Here is a 14877-nt window from a genome sequence, read left to right on the forward strand (position 1 = left end):
CGGCTCCAGAGCTGCAGGTTGCCTTCCCCTGGTCTAGAATATCAATCTAATTTAAATTAAAATAAATTAAAGTAGTGAAAAAGTTGCAGGACTGATTCACAGTCTATCGCTCACTCCTGCTGTCTTGTTGTGTCTTGTTGTCTCTTGTTGCCTAGGCGACGCATTAATCAGATTCGACTGCTCACGGGTCCAAACAAGATCTTGCTGACTCTGGCAGACGTCACATTCATCAACCCGTCGCTTAGCAACAAGGTCAGCCCCTGTTTGATTGACTCTGACATCTTGTTGGAGTCATACTGTATCAATTTCTGTTCAATAAATCCATATTTCTTATTAAATTAAGACATTTCTGACAGTGTTTGTGTTACTGGGGTTGCCCCTTAAAAGTAGTTAAAACTACAACCTGTCTCACAATCCTGAATTGGACTCCATGTAGAAGCTGAGTCTGGACGACAGCAGAATCAGCGGCATGAGGAGCGTGTCAGAATGCAGTGCCACGTCGCCAGTCTCCACCCAGTCACCGGCCACCTACGAGAACTCCAACGTCGTCATCTACGAGGTGAGACAGTCAGTTTAATATGTACAGTGCCCTCTTCCCAGTTCCTTCTACATTGTAAAGACTAAAGATAAACCATCCAGTAGCCAAAAGGAAATGTCTTTAACCGATTCTGGCTGCCAAAACATCGTTGACTGTTTTATTTGATTGAGGCTTCTCACATAGTTGGTTTTACATAGTTTAGCCTGCCAGAGTAATCCCATAAAATGAGTGACTACCATAAAACTTTGGGTTTGGTTTGAGGATATTTTGTTTCTGATTATTCCCACACATCCTGGAAAACCTGGAAATTTAGAGACTAGTTTTCCAGTCATAGAAACACTTGGAATATGATTAAAATCACAAGAACACCTAAGCACACCATGGAAGCGAGCTAACTCAGAGAGTGACCACCTTACCTGTAATGACCCTAAAACACTTAATCATTAACCCGTAAATTGTATGACCGTTTGGGAGTGAGTGCTGTCCTGTATTGTCGAGAAAATGTCCAGGAAAGGTCCTGGGAAATGATTTCTTAAAAAGAGTGGAAACCCTGGTTAATCATTCAACTGTATGTGCTGTTTTCTTCTCCTCCAGGGTGACTGGGCGTGGCTGAAGAGACTTCCTGATGGGATGTTTAGCAACATCAACCCAAAAACCAGCCTTGTGTTTGAACTGGTACGTGACATTGCTGTGAAGTATCTTATTTGTAATGCACAAACACTAAAAGCTATTGATTTTTTTGGCAACAGATGAAGGACATGCGTCATGAAAACGTCAACCCTTTCCTGGGCTTCTTTCACGACTGTGGCGTGTTCGCCATCGTGACCGAGTTCTGCTCCAGAGGAAGTTTGGAGGACCTGCTGCTCAACGATGACGTCAAACTAGACTGGATGTTCAAGTCGTCTCTGCTACTGGATTTAATTAAGGTCAGTATGGTAACAAGACTGAAGTTTGGACTCATCCGTAGCAGGAAACAATAGAGGCTCACACACGATCTCTTATTACAGCTAAACAGTTTACTAAATACCTTCCACGACTGCTGAAAACCATTTTACCTGCTTTCTGTCTCAGGGTATGAAGTACCTCCACCACCGCGGTATCTCCCACAGTCGCCTGAAGTCCCGTAACTGTGTGGTGGATGGGCGTTTTGTCCTGAAGGTAACAGACTACGGCTACAACGAGGTTCTGGAGGCTCAGAGGTTCCCCTACATCGAACCACCTGCAGACGGTGAGAGAACAGATCAGATTATGAGCCGGGGTCAAGTTCTGTTTTGTTCTTTTCTACAAACTAAAGCCGATCTGTGTGTGTGTGTCCCAGAGATGCTGTGGACGGCTCCAGAGATCCTGAGGATCCCCAGCCAGCCAGGGCTTCACGGGACTCTACATGGCGACGTGTACAGCTTTGCCATTGTCATGCAGGAGGTGGTGGTCAGAGGGCCTCCGTTCTGTATGATTGACCTCACCGCCGCAGGTATGATAACTGCTGCACAGACACATAAACAAACTAAATATGAAGGATTACAGATTTTTCTGATCAGTAAAGATCTTGAACATCGTTTTTGTTTATAAATACTGTTACATTTGCTCTAAATTAAAGAGGATTTTAGGATTTTTTTTACATATAGAAAAGCAGAAAATGTCCTCATCCTTCCCATTTCATACAGCTTAAATCCAATTTTCCAAAGTTAAACCTACTACAAGGAGTTTTTAACTGGTTATGAAATAGTCTCAATTTAATATGAGTGCCAAAATATGACCAAACAAGACCGTCAGCAAGAAGATTGGTTGTTTCTATATATGTACAGTGCTTGCCACCAGGTTGAAATACGACGAAATTGAAAAAGTGAAAAAGTTGTTACATTTTAAAACTGTCCCTTAAACAGCAGTGAGGGAACTTATTTCACTGACAATGACCTACAGCTTTTCTTCTCTGGCTTCTCTGATTCTCTTTGGTATAAATCAGAACAAAGAGAGATATTAGATATTATGCTAAGCGTAGCATTAGCTTGTTAACACGTATACAGTTATTGCTAGTGGTTCAATATTTTAACACATATGGGCTGGACTGTCATGAAATTTTGCATTTAAATTTGAAGTCCCACAATGATGAATCCCACTGATTTTGGTGATCCCCTGACTTTTCCTCTAGGGCCACCATGAGGTTGACATTTTTGTCTCCTCAGAATTAATTATTTATTATTTCACTGACTGACTGACACTGCCATCGCTATGCCAAACTGCTAACAATGACCACATACACACAACAGGTGATTCTCTGTGTTCTAGACATTATAGAGAAGCTGCGTAAGCCTTCTCCTCTGTGCCGCCCACTGGTCAGTCCAGACTACGCTCCGTCAGAGTGCATCCAGCTGATGAAACAGTGCTGGAACGAACAGCCGGACAAGAGACCAACCTTTGACGAGATCTTCGACCAGGTAGGACTAGTTTTTAGTCAGTTTAATTGTCGGTATTGATGTAAAAACAGCTGGTGTGGACCAAATCTTAAAGTGTACCAGCTTGTAAAAAAGGTCAGAAGTTTAGTTGGTCATAACTACATTTTGATTGAATTTGAACTAAATGTTTAGCTTTAAATGCTACAAGTATCTTCTTAGCTGGTGTTAAATTGATATATCAGCATTTTTTAATAAGTGTTGACGCTGACTCCTTAATTTTTAGGGATTTAATTCTCAATTTAAAGCCCTCTTCTAGTGTATTTTACAGTTTACCTACCATATTTTTGAAAAAAATTCACCCAGCATGGAGAGTTTTAGTATCTTTGATGGTGTAAATGTTATTTTGACATGATTTTTCAAATCCTAAAATAATAGAATTCTAAGAAAAACCTGGATGGTTGTATCGTTTTTGATGAAAATGTTTGTTTGCTTTGGTAAATATTGATTGGGAATTAATTAATTCAGATGATTTTAGGGTGAGAGGATACTGCTTAATGGTTTATAACGTTATTCCTGTACTTCCCGCCTTTCATTCCATCCTCTTCTCTCAGTTTAAGAACATCAACAAGGGCAAGAAGACCAACATCATAGACTCCATGCTGAGGATGCTGGAGCAGTACTCGTCCAACCTGGAGGAGCTGATCAGGGAGCGAACGGAGGAGCTGGAGATCGAGAAACAGAAGACGGAGAAGCTGCTGACTCAGATGCTGCCGCCGTGAGTTAACACACTCGTACAAAAAACACGGACATTTTAATAATGGAGGATAATAATCAATAATTTCAGACTTTGGAAAAGTATGAAAAGTATGATTTTAGTTGTTTGTTTTGTATATAAAACACAGAACATAAATCAAAAATACACTCATAAGATTGTCTCTGAGCCCCAAAATGTTCAATATTAAATACATAAATATGAAATAAATAATCACATGAATGAATTGTGTAAATGATATACAGGAAATGAAACAATTATGTGTGAAATAGTTTAACAAATTATTAAAACTCATCTTTTTTTTAAAATGTTCTTTTTCATGTCATAGTAGAAATTATTATTTCATAATAGCAATTTTTCCAATAGCACTTTTATTTGCTATTCATTCTTATCACATGTTACATTTGTTGTTGGTTCATTTATATATTTGACACAGTTTATTCATATAATAATTTCTTACATAATGTTTTATTTATTTAAGATTTTAACACTTTTTTTCCACATGTGCCAACTTAGTGTAAAAAATATGCAATTTATTTATGATTTTTTTTCTATTGCAAATTAATTTGTTTTCACACAAAATAATGTTACTATTCTAAAGGGGAATCAGGGTTTATATGACCCGTAACAAACCTTTTCTTTTGAATCCAAATAGTAACTAAATTAGCTGTTAGGTGTCATTTTTGCAGTTTACTTGTATGTGTGCTTTTATGTCTCTGCTTATTTGTATAGTATGAATGCTTCAAGACAGTCTTCTCAATAATAGAAATGGTAAAATAATAATAACTCCTAAACCAATTAGATAATAAGTTCAATAAATAATGTAAATGTACGTTTGATAAACCACGTTTTATAATTAATCTATCTATCAACTGTGTTAACTGTCATCTGTTTAAAACCTTACAGAAGCCAGTTTCGAAATTGAATGACAGACAAGAAAATGGATTTGCAAGAAAATGGATTTGCAGCACAATACAGCTTAAAAAACCAAAGAAGTGAGGGATATAAAACAGAAATGGAAAGAGACCGTATAAGCAAAAGAAACAAGGATTACAGTGCAGTTAAAGTGGAAATAAACTTGTTTTATTCTCTCCTCAGGTCCGTGGCTGAGGCTTTGAAGGTGGGCGGCATAGTCGAACCTGAGTATTTTGACAGTGTGTCGCTTTACTTCAGCGACATCGTCGGCTTCACCACCATCTCAGCCCACAGTGAACCCATCGAGGTGGTCGACCTGCTCAATGACCTCTACACCATCTTCGACGCCATCATAGGAAACCACGATGTCTACAAGGTGCTGAGTTTATTCAGCTCTGCAGGCGTTGAATCTCATTAGATTGCAGCGTTGCTCATTCTATTCTGTTCTACTCTAAGGTGGAGACTATCGGTGATGCTTACATGGTGGCGTCAGGCGTTCCCGTCCCGAACGACAACCGGCATGCCTCAGAGATTGCAAACATGGCCCTTGACATCCTTAGCGCTGTGGGAACCTTCAAAATGAGACACATGCCTGACGTTCCTGTCAGAATACGTATAGGACTACACACAGGTGAGGAAGGAAGGAAGGAAAGCTAAAATAATGGGATTCAGATCCTTTAATTAAGTAAAAGTAGCACAAACACACTGTGAAAATACTGCATTCAAGTACAAGTATGTTTAAGTATTTTCAGCAAAAAGTACTTAAAGTATAAAAAGTACTCATTGTGCAGTGAAATGTTCCCTGTCAGTGTTTTACAATTATATCCGAAGATTTTGGATTCATATTACAGCAGCATTAATATATATGTTGCATTTTACTGCGGTAGATGTTTAAGGTTGAGCTCATTTTAACTGCTTTATATACTGCTGGGTAGTTTAATGCATCATATTCTTTAAAATCATCAAATGTTTGTAGAGTCGCTGTCCTGTGAGAACCACGTAGGATCTCTAACAAGTCAACTTTTCATAAGAAAATTGCTCGGAAGAAGGTTTTTAAAAACAGTTTATTTGTCTTAAGAAGTCGGAGGATTCAAAATCACCAAATTTGGAGATATATGGTTCTGACTTTACAGAAAGGGTATGTCAAATAAATTTAGATGCTTGAGCTCTAATAGGGTTGTGGTGCTACAGGTTGGGATCCACTGTTGTATAGTATGATATGGTATTGTACAGTTGGTTGTATAGTGCTTTATATAAGCAATAAGGCACATAAATAGTGGGCATCACAGAGGTGAAGAATGTCACAGCAGGGTCATATTCGTAAAATGAACTGAATGGGTTTGTTGCATGTAGTTTTTAATCTCTCTCCCCTCGTTTCCTGTCATCTCTGTGCTAAAATGTCCCCCCAAAACATACTCAGTAGTCCCCATCCTCTCCAAAAACTGACCTAAAACCCAGACTTCAGCGTTAACTTAGCAAACTGAGGAAGTAATATGTGTTTGATTGTTGCAGGTCCATGTGTAACAGGTGTGGTAGGTCTCACCATGCCTAGATACTGTCTGTTCGGAGACACGGTGAACGTCGCCTCTCGTATGGAGTCCAGCGGGCTGCGTAAGTTCCAGACCTACAGAAAATAGGACTGAACTGTTTATGGATGAAATAACCAGACAGGAGTGTTGTTATGTATGTATATGTCAACATGATGATCATACCTGCTGCAGCCTACAGGATCCACGTCCACCAGAGTACAGTGAAGATCCTACGGGAACTAAATCTCGGCTACAAGCTCGAGTTGAGAGGCAGGACCGAAGTCAAGGTACGCTCCTTTATCAGACGATCGAGATTTCATCCCGTGGATGAGGTACAGTCTGTTCCTGCATCTGCCATTCTGTTTGTCTCTTTCTCAGGGGAAAGGAATGGAGGAGACCTACTGGCTCGTAGGAAAAGATGGATTTACCAAACCTCTGCCTGTTCCTCCAGAAGTGAAGACCGGGTAGGAACAACTGTCCTTTCTCCTCCTTTCTCTTCCTCCTTTTTCATTCTTCTTTCTCTTTTTATTCTGAGTTTCCCTGGACTTTTTCACCCATTGCAGCAAATATTTAACAATTTATTCCATTTTTGTATTGTATTGTATCAAAATAAAAAAGACCTAATAAACACAGGTGTTACCAATGATGCTGATTAAGGTTAAATTCCAACAGTGTCAGGGTGCTGCTATTGTGCATGTTGGCTCACTGGAAACTATGCTACACTAAATGGAACGGAGCTTTAATCAGTGTCATTGGTAACACCTGTAATTACCCTACTACTTAATGACCAAAGGGCTGCTGTGAAAAAAAAGATCAACGGCGCCTTAGTGGTACAGTGGTCAGTTGAGACTAAGAGTTTGTGTGTGTGTGTGTGTGTGTGTGTGTGTGTGTCCTGTGTTCACGCTGTTCACTTCGTCCCAACAGGCAAATGGCACACGGGCTGCAGATGGCCGAGATAGCCCAGTACAAGAAACGGAAAGCCGAGAAACAACAGCAGGAACAACTTGCAAAGAAGAAAAACTGAGGTAATGTTATGCATTATAAAAAAAATGTATAACATTACTTGCTTGGTTGGCAAGGTGACTCGTCCTTATATGGCAAACAGATTTCGGGAACTCGTTAGCATGAACTGTCTCAAGGTGTCACTGCAGTTTGTTTGCATCTTGAACATGACCCACTAAAAGGAGGAAATCCTGACCACAGCAAGAAGTAGCAATGGCTTTCTCTATTAATAAGTTATCCTTTATTATTAGTAGAGAATTAGACACACAAATTTACTCTATTTATGATAGTGTTAATGTTATTTTTTTTTAATCTGTTTTACCGAAATTTGTTGCTAAGGAGACTTTTCTTTTCATTATTAACTATTTTTATTAGAATTTGAGTGGGTCATGTTTCTGTTCAATATTCAAATAAAAATAAGAGACATTGAGAGTCAGTTCAGGCGATTGATGTCCATTTTAAACAAAACTCAGTTCTTCTACTTTACAAGTTTTTTTTTTTTTAAAACATTGCAACCGCCACTGCTGTCGCTCGAAAACCTCAAACATGTATTTATCACCAGAGGAACATTTTCTGTTTGCAGCTGAAGCTCAGAAAATGAGCTTTTCGTGCGACAGCAGTGACATACCGACACTCGCTGACTTTGGCTGAAATGAAATCTTTACAGTGCGTTTGGATGAACAGATGCAACACTGTCTGCATTTATAACAAATCCTCTTAGAAGGTGAACAATTACAGTGGAAATAAGGTGATAACATGCAAAAAAAACCATGATATTAACATGCAATTAATATGTTTTATCACGTGTTACATCTGTTCATCTAAATACTCTCAGATGTGAACAAGATTTATTATTTTTCTTGTCAGGTACCTTTACAGGCATCTAGCTAGTTCATTGTCACCAGCATTATGATGTTTCCTTATGGTAGACTTGCAGTGATTCCCCTTTAATTTCAATTTATTCATAGTAAGGACGGTCAAGTGTAATGTTGCCTGGTTTGGCTGGATGGAAAAGTCCAACAATGGCACAATATTGGACAAAAACATCCATGTTTTGTCCTTTTTTTTAATTAGTAATTGCACTAACTCACTGGCTCACTGCTAATAAATTGACTGTACTGGAAGACACTGAGCTGTCTTTCTGTTTTTGGGCTAGTAGTCCAGATGTTGACCTGGGGGAACCACGCTAATTTGCGTTCTTTCCGAGTTTTAGATGAGAAGATTGATACCACTCTTATATGTATGCATTCAGTACAGTGCCAGGAGGTGATTAGCTTAGCTTAGCGTAAAGACTGGAAGCAAAGGGAAACAGCTAGCCATGCTTTGGCCAAAGCCATTGTATCTTGTTTATTTAATCCGTATGGAACCAAAAGTGTAAAAGTTAGTTAATTAGTGTTTGTAAGTGTATTTTTAAACTTCAAACAGATGTACGTTAGCTGTTAGGCTAAGCCAATCACCTCCAGCTCTGTACTTTACTCCTAGATATAAAAGTGGTATCGATTTTCCCCTTAAACTCTCAGCAAGAAACAATTAAGCTTTTCCCCCAAAACGTCTGGTATCTACTTTCTTTTCCCATCTTGCATTAATGTTAGTGTTTTTTCTCCTCCCCCCACTCCCCCAATCCTCTCTCCTCCTCTACAGCTGCATCAGCATCGCAACGGGCGAGTCGAAGGACATGAAGCTGGTGTTTCACAAGGCGGTGAAGAAGATCGCTCTCGTCCACATCGTGGCTCAGCTCCAAACGCCGGAGGAGGAGGGCAACGTCATGATGTCGCACCACTGACTGACCTGTAATTTACAACTCCTACGACCTTTAAACTCCAGAAGAAGAGGTGATGGACAGGGGGCCCTCACGAGCTTCACACCAAGGATGAAGAGCGTAATTTTGCACCAGTGTTTTCCTTCATTCATTATCAGCCTGTCACACGGGAAATCATCCAGGTATTTCTCGCTAGTATTCATCCACTGAGAAACGTTTCCAGGAGGAGACAGAGGCTAGTGAAAGTGTTAGTTCAGATTACCAGTGTGTGTGTGTGTGTATTAAGGGCTTGAGCGGACGAGATGATGTCTAATGTGGAACTATGTATAGAGGCCGAGAATTGGTGACTCAGCAGAGCAGGGATCTACAGACACCGCCTGTCAGCAGCAGCTAATCTGTCTCGTTCATTTCCTCCTCCTTCGCTTCGCCGTTTCTCCGTCTGAAGGGAGGAGAGGGAACGAGGGGAGGAAAAAGTGAAGAAAAGATGGCTCCTCTCTTTTTACTCCCTGTTTGTGGAGGAATTTGGTATCTTGGCTTCATGGTGTTAAGTTGTCGACATTGGAAAAAGATAAATATACTTCCAGAAATACTGATGTTAAAGTACTTCATGTGTATTTTTTGGGTATTTTTACTTTAGTTTGAGTGAACAGTAGAGAGGTGACGGGAAATGAGGGCAGAAAGAGGAGTGTCACGGACAGAACTCAAACTGTGGACGTTATTTTCTATCGTTTGGCTTATAAAATGTATAAAATAGTGAAAAAAGGCCCAAAACAATTCCAAGGTGATGTCTTCAAATTGCTTGTTTTGCATGAACAACAGTCGAAAACACACTGATATTAAATTTACTATCACAGATGATTCAAGGTGTGTTCAAACTCAAAGCGAAGCGTCATTTGACAACTGGACAGCTTCTGTTTAACAGATGAACAGATGTTAACTACATCTACCACCAGCTGTGTGTCCGTTCTGGGCTACATATCGGTGCAACAATGGCAGTTTCCGTGGAAGGGAAAATACTTTATGGAGAAAATATTTTCTGCATTTCTGAGTTTGCAGATAGATAAATAGCCCACTTGTTGGTAGCAGTTAGCTACTTTAGCTGCTTAGTAGCTGCTTTTCAACATTACATCTCCAGTACAGGAGGTTTGGACCGCCATTAGCTAATAGCTACAAGTAAATGTCCATCAGTAAACTCCGTAAATCCCTGAGAGTTGAGGCAAAGGCACAAAACACATTTTGAGAATTTGTGATAGTGCCTCCGATGCGCCTCCATGTGCAGTTTGTCCCACAGGAACGCAGTCACCTGACGTCATGTGCACACAAGCGATAGAACAAAAACACAATTATTCCTATTTTCAGGTGATTACACCCTAATGAAAACATGTCTATGAATATTGTATTCCATTTCTGCCGTTAGATCCTCCTAACTGTTACACACTTGGCCTTTAAATTAATCTATTACCAAGAATTATTGCAACTTCGGGGCTCCCCAGTGGCCCGGTGGGGTGGGGGGCATTTCCTGTCACATCTCTACTTGCATCAAGGCGACCATGACATTGCACAATCATGGAGGGCGTTATGGTTTCATACCAAACGTAAACCAGTGATTTTGGTTTGCAAACCTAAATGAAAACCTTCTTTCACCAAAGGCAGCACTCTCAGGCGGTTTCACAGTTTCTCCTCCGTTTCGGACTGACAAGCTCTCAGATGTGCGAGTGTGTAAACTGAATGAATGTGTAGTGAGATCCTGCTAAAAAAGATGTTCTCAGGATGATTAAAGACTAAAAATAGACTGTGGGCGATTTGAACAGGATTGCTCCCACGAGAAAGAGGTTTTAGTTTGTTTCTTTCTCACAACTAGAATTCAGCTTCCCCCTAAAGTTGGATTTTAGGGGGATCTTTTTTTTTTTTTCTGTTGATGTAAATTCTGATTTTGTTTATAATGTTTTATTGGTTAAATCCAGTTCAGACATGTTTATCTTGCCAGGCAGTTGTTTCAGTTCTACAGAGTTTACTGATGAATTTTGTGCTTATATTTTAAATAGATAAGATCAGATTGTATTTTAGAGTTCACTTTATTTTTGTAACCAAACCTGCCTGACAAACAATAAATATTTTGGTGCTTATATTGTGCGTGTTTGACCTTAAAGTTGCCCCGTGCATCACTGACCCCCACAGTTTTTCAGTGTGAGTGAGAGGCTGATCTTTAAACAAGCCCAGAGCGCCCCCTGGTGATGCAACAGAAAATAAACTCCAGTTTATTCAACTACAGATGGCATCCTGGAAGCTCTGGAGGATTATCCCTGCTGATCCTCACTGTGTGTGTGTGTGTGTGTGTGTGTGTTCATGCATGTGTGTCTGTATATTTGTGTGTCTGTGGGCTGTGTGTTTAAGAGAGAGAGAAGGGAAGTGTGAGAGAGTGAGTGCCAATCTCCCCCATGATGCTTTGCCATCTGCCATGTTTGTGTGTGTTTATATATGTGTGTGTGTCTGAGCATTTGTGTGTGTATATCCCTGTGAGTGTCATCTGCCTACGGGGTCCAGGGTCATCGGAAACGTGAGGTAATATCAGTCCCAGCTTCTCCTTTTATCTGAATAATACACAGTGCCTACTACAAACTTTTCCTCTCCAAGCTGGCACACGAATCCATGCATAATTAAAGACAGGTTTATTTTTATGCTGAAAAAATATGAGTGTACACTACAAGTTCAGAGTCATTGGTAAAAATGGGGAAGAGGACAAATGACAGTGAATGTATTCTTATTATTCAACCCTAAAAGCTTTGTGGTGCATTGCACAACCATAGATAATTTCCTCCCATTGTGTTCATCCTAAAATGTGAATAAAAAAAGAAAGTTTTCTGGTGTTTTTTGTTTCTTTTTTCCTGCTGAATCAGGTCCCCCAAGTGTCACAACACCCATGCAGCATTTGCTCACAGCACTGGATTTAAATTAAAGCTAAAAGAAATAAGAACACAAGCTTCCTATCAGGTGTACCATTTCCCAGTTAGCATGATGCCGAAGGAAACAGATCTGGTCTTTCTATGAGCGCTCGTAGCTCGTTGTCATGGAGACAGGTCTTGTGAGATGTCTAAACCCACTTGTGGTGAAAGGCATTATGGGTAAGGTGTTTGTGTGTGTGGTGTGTGTGTGTGTGTGTGGTAGTGTGTGTGTTTGGGTGGGGGCGGGGGGGCGGGGGGGGGGGGGGACGGGGAGAAAAACAAAACATGTCATCTTCCAAGGGGCCCCAGCGGAGAAGGGGCAGGTTGGATGCCACCTAAACAATGTTATTTCATCAGCCTGATGGAGCACAATAACCGGTGTACATTTCACCACCTGAGCTGTGGTGTCATTATCTGCCTCCCCGCAATAAATAGCACATGTATCCCCATCAATCTATCTGCCGGGCTGGCCATCTGTGTTGTCACGCTGAAAAGGTAATAAGACCAACCCCTGCTGTCTCCTCTCTGGATGCTGAGCCAGATGATCAGGGAGAGCAGGTTGTTGTATCAGTGAGGGGGCTGTAGAGACTTTAGGTAGGCCTGAGTCATGAGAATATTCATACTCACACCTTTTAATACTGCCTCTATGAGAAGCAGAGCGCACGGCACATTCTCTATCTGCATGTCCAGAGAGGTGTTTGAAAGCCTTAAATACCATTTGCATAAGTACAGACATGCCCAGACTGGCCTGGTCCTCTGCTGTGTCTGTGTATCTGTTTTGGCTCGCTCCTGCAACATTCACAGCTGTAGGATGCTCTAAGCCCCTTTTGTTTGAACTGTGTCAATGGACCAACAACAGCTGGAGCAGCCGGTGCAGGGCAGCTGGGGGAGAGAGGAAGAGGATTTGGAGACAAGCAGGGGTTAGAGTGTGTATAGAAAGAGAAGCAGATGAATGATAGGGTGCCACGGAGGAGATGGCATCAAGAGAGGGGAGGTTAACAAGGGAGGCGAGGAGGAGAGCGGAGAGGACAGAGGGGCAGGAAGGGGATGAAAGGAGAAGAGGAGATTTCAGGAATACGGCGAATAATACAGGAGTGAGACGAGGGTAAGATTAAGGATTAGGTGGAGGGTGAGCGACTACAGTGGAGGTAGAGCAGAGAGGGCTTTGTTATCAGGTGAAAGACAACAGGGAGGGGTGGATGAACTGAGAATGATGGATGGGGTTAGACTGAGGTCACAGAGAGATATAAAGGCCCCAGCAAATCCACCACACGGGACAGAGGAAGCAGACATACAAGGAGTACCTAATGTTTCAGTGGCCACATGGCTCCACGCAGAGCAGTATTCCTAGTTAGATTAACGGCGGCAAATTGAGTTTTCGTAAGAGGAGAATTTACTTAACATGCTGCCAATGGTGCTTGAATGAGCTCTGATCTGATTTCTCTTATCACATTGTTCAGTTGAAAAGGGGACGCTGAAAGCTTTTCTATTCAACGTCTATTACGCGGCGTCAGATAAGATGAGGGCAAAGCGCCGCAAAAAAGAGCCCGTATCAGATAGAGAGCCATGTTTTCAGATGAGCTATTTTTAGCATAGGAACTGGCAGACAGTAATGTGTTTGAGCAGGTCATTAGCTCAATAAGTGGTTGGAGGAGTCTTTGAATATGTAACTCAGAACAGAAATGCCTCTTTCATTTAGTAAGGGCGAGTAAGGGTCGGCCTAATATCTGCTACTCCATTTCAGCCCATGTATCAGGGATGTCAGGGTGAAAGCCTGCTAATGGCTGTTTGTGCATATTTATGGGCTGATCACAATGTGGCCTGTCACCTGTGAATACATTTTATGTCTCACCGAGAGCATATATGTTGTCCTGTACTGGTGCTTGAAGGTTGACACGTATGTGTGTGATATATGACAGGTTAACTAAGGCTCCTTTCTCATTTGGCCTCCCCACCTGCGTTCTGACACATGGGGCAGAGGGGTGGGGGTCGGTAGAGCTCGATTGGACTGCGGAGTTATTGACTCGCAGACATGGAGCTTCTGCACAGCTTGTCTAAATCTCTGAATTATGTTTCAGACTTCCAGATGTGTGCGTGTGAAAGAGCAAAATACTAACAGAGACCAGCCCCCCCCCCCCCNNCCCCCAAGGCTAGGGATTAACAAGAGGGGGATCTATTAAAGCAGCAGTTTCTGATACATTTTCTGTTATTGAATTTTGCTGCATTCCTCCTGACCCCTCAATCCTCTTTGTTTAAGTGTTTTCCATTACTGTGGCACACTCCGGGTGTATTATTGCATTAACACTTTTATGTGCCACCAGAACAGTAAAATACTGAACACTAAGAAGGAATTAGGCCAGAGCTAAAGTGAAATGAAATTATTAGGACGTCTGAGGAAAAAAAGAAGTAGAAGCAGAAGCAGTACGCCGAAAACTGTTTCGGTCTGTTTCTTGTCTTAGTTGTTGAGCAGTGGCTCTATTGTTCTGGTATTAGTTCAGTCAGAGCTGGCCTGCTTGAGCTGTTAATCCCAAGTCATAAGTGCTCAGGCTAAATCAAAAGACCTAATCCTGCATTAGCATGAATTTGTCTTTAATTTTCTTCATGAGGACACTTTCTTTATATCTGTATGAATTATTGTATGTTTTCCCTTGCCTCCTCATGGCGCACTGACATTTCCACTGCTGCTCTAAAACTGGAATGAAGAATCACAGATTGACGAAATATGCCTTTCGACTTTCACTAGATCTTCATGTTGTTGTTTTTTGTATGTCAGCAGAGTGCCTACCCCTGTTGAGTGAAGCCCTACTTGAATCTCCGTCATCTCCAACCAACCCACGGTGGTGCCATGGCTCTGCCCAGGACATTTGGCGTTCCAGCCCAGTCCAGGAAGCCTATCCTGGGTCTCCGCCTTAGCTCCTCTACCCTGTGTCTACTGCTGCCCTTCATTATCCTGCTAACCAGCCCTTTGAGCAGCGTGTGTGGAGCACTAGGTATGATGGCCACTTATGTATCTATCTATCTATCTAT

General features: G+C 41.4%; 1 protein-coding gene across 1 annotated transcript in view; it reads left to right on the top strand.

Annotated features, from left to right (window-relative positions):
* The window catches only part of gc2 (guanylyl cyclase 2), a 14775-nt gene extending 5593 nt beyond the window's left edge, over window positions 1–9182 (top strand). The window contains exons 12-23 of the mRNA XM_035675809.1: window positions 1133–1213; window positions 1288–1464; window positions 1610–1766; window positions 1857–2009; window positions 2825–2973; window positions 3543–3706; window positions 4802–4994; window positions 5075–5249; window positions 6131–6229; window positions 6340–6434; window positions 6526–6611; window positions 8800–9182. Coding sequence (XP_035531702.1) covers window positions 1133–1213; window positions 1288–1464; window positions 1610–1766; window positions 1857–2009; window positions 2825–2973; window positions 3543–3706; window positions 4802–4994; window positions 5075–5249; window positions 6131–6229; window positions 6340–6434; window positions 6526–6611; window positions 8800–8932 — 1662 coding nt within the window. The 3' untranslated portion in view covers window positions 8933–9182. The remainder of the gene's footprint in view (window positions 1–1132; window positions 1214–1287; window positions 1465–1609; window positions 1767–1856; window positions 2010–2824; window positions 2974–3542; window positions 3707–4801; window positions 4995–5074; window positions 5250–6130; window positions 6230–6339; window positions 6435–6525; window positions 6612–8799) is intronic.
* Window positions 9183–14877: the final 5695 nt, after the last annotated feature.

This window comes from Morone saxatilis, unplaced genomic scaffold (assembly GCF_004916995.1).
Source record: "Morone saxatilis isolate NCDOM2014 unplaced genomic scaffold, NCSU_SB_2.0 Contig4, whole genome shotgun sequence".
Taxonomy (NCBI): Eukaryota; Metazoa; Chordata; class Actinopteri; family Moronidae; genus Morone; species Morone saxatilis.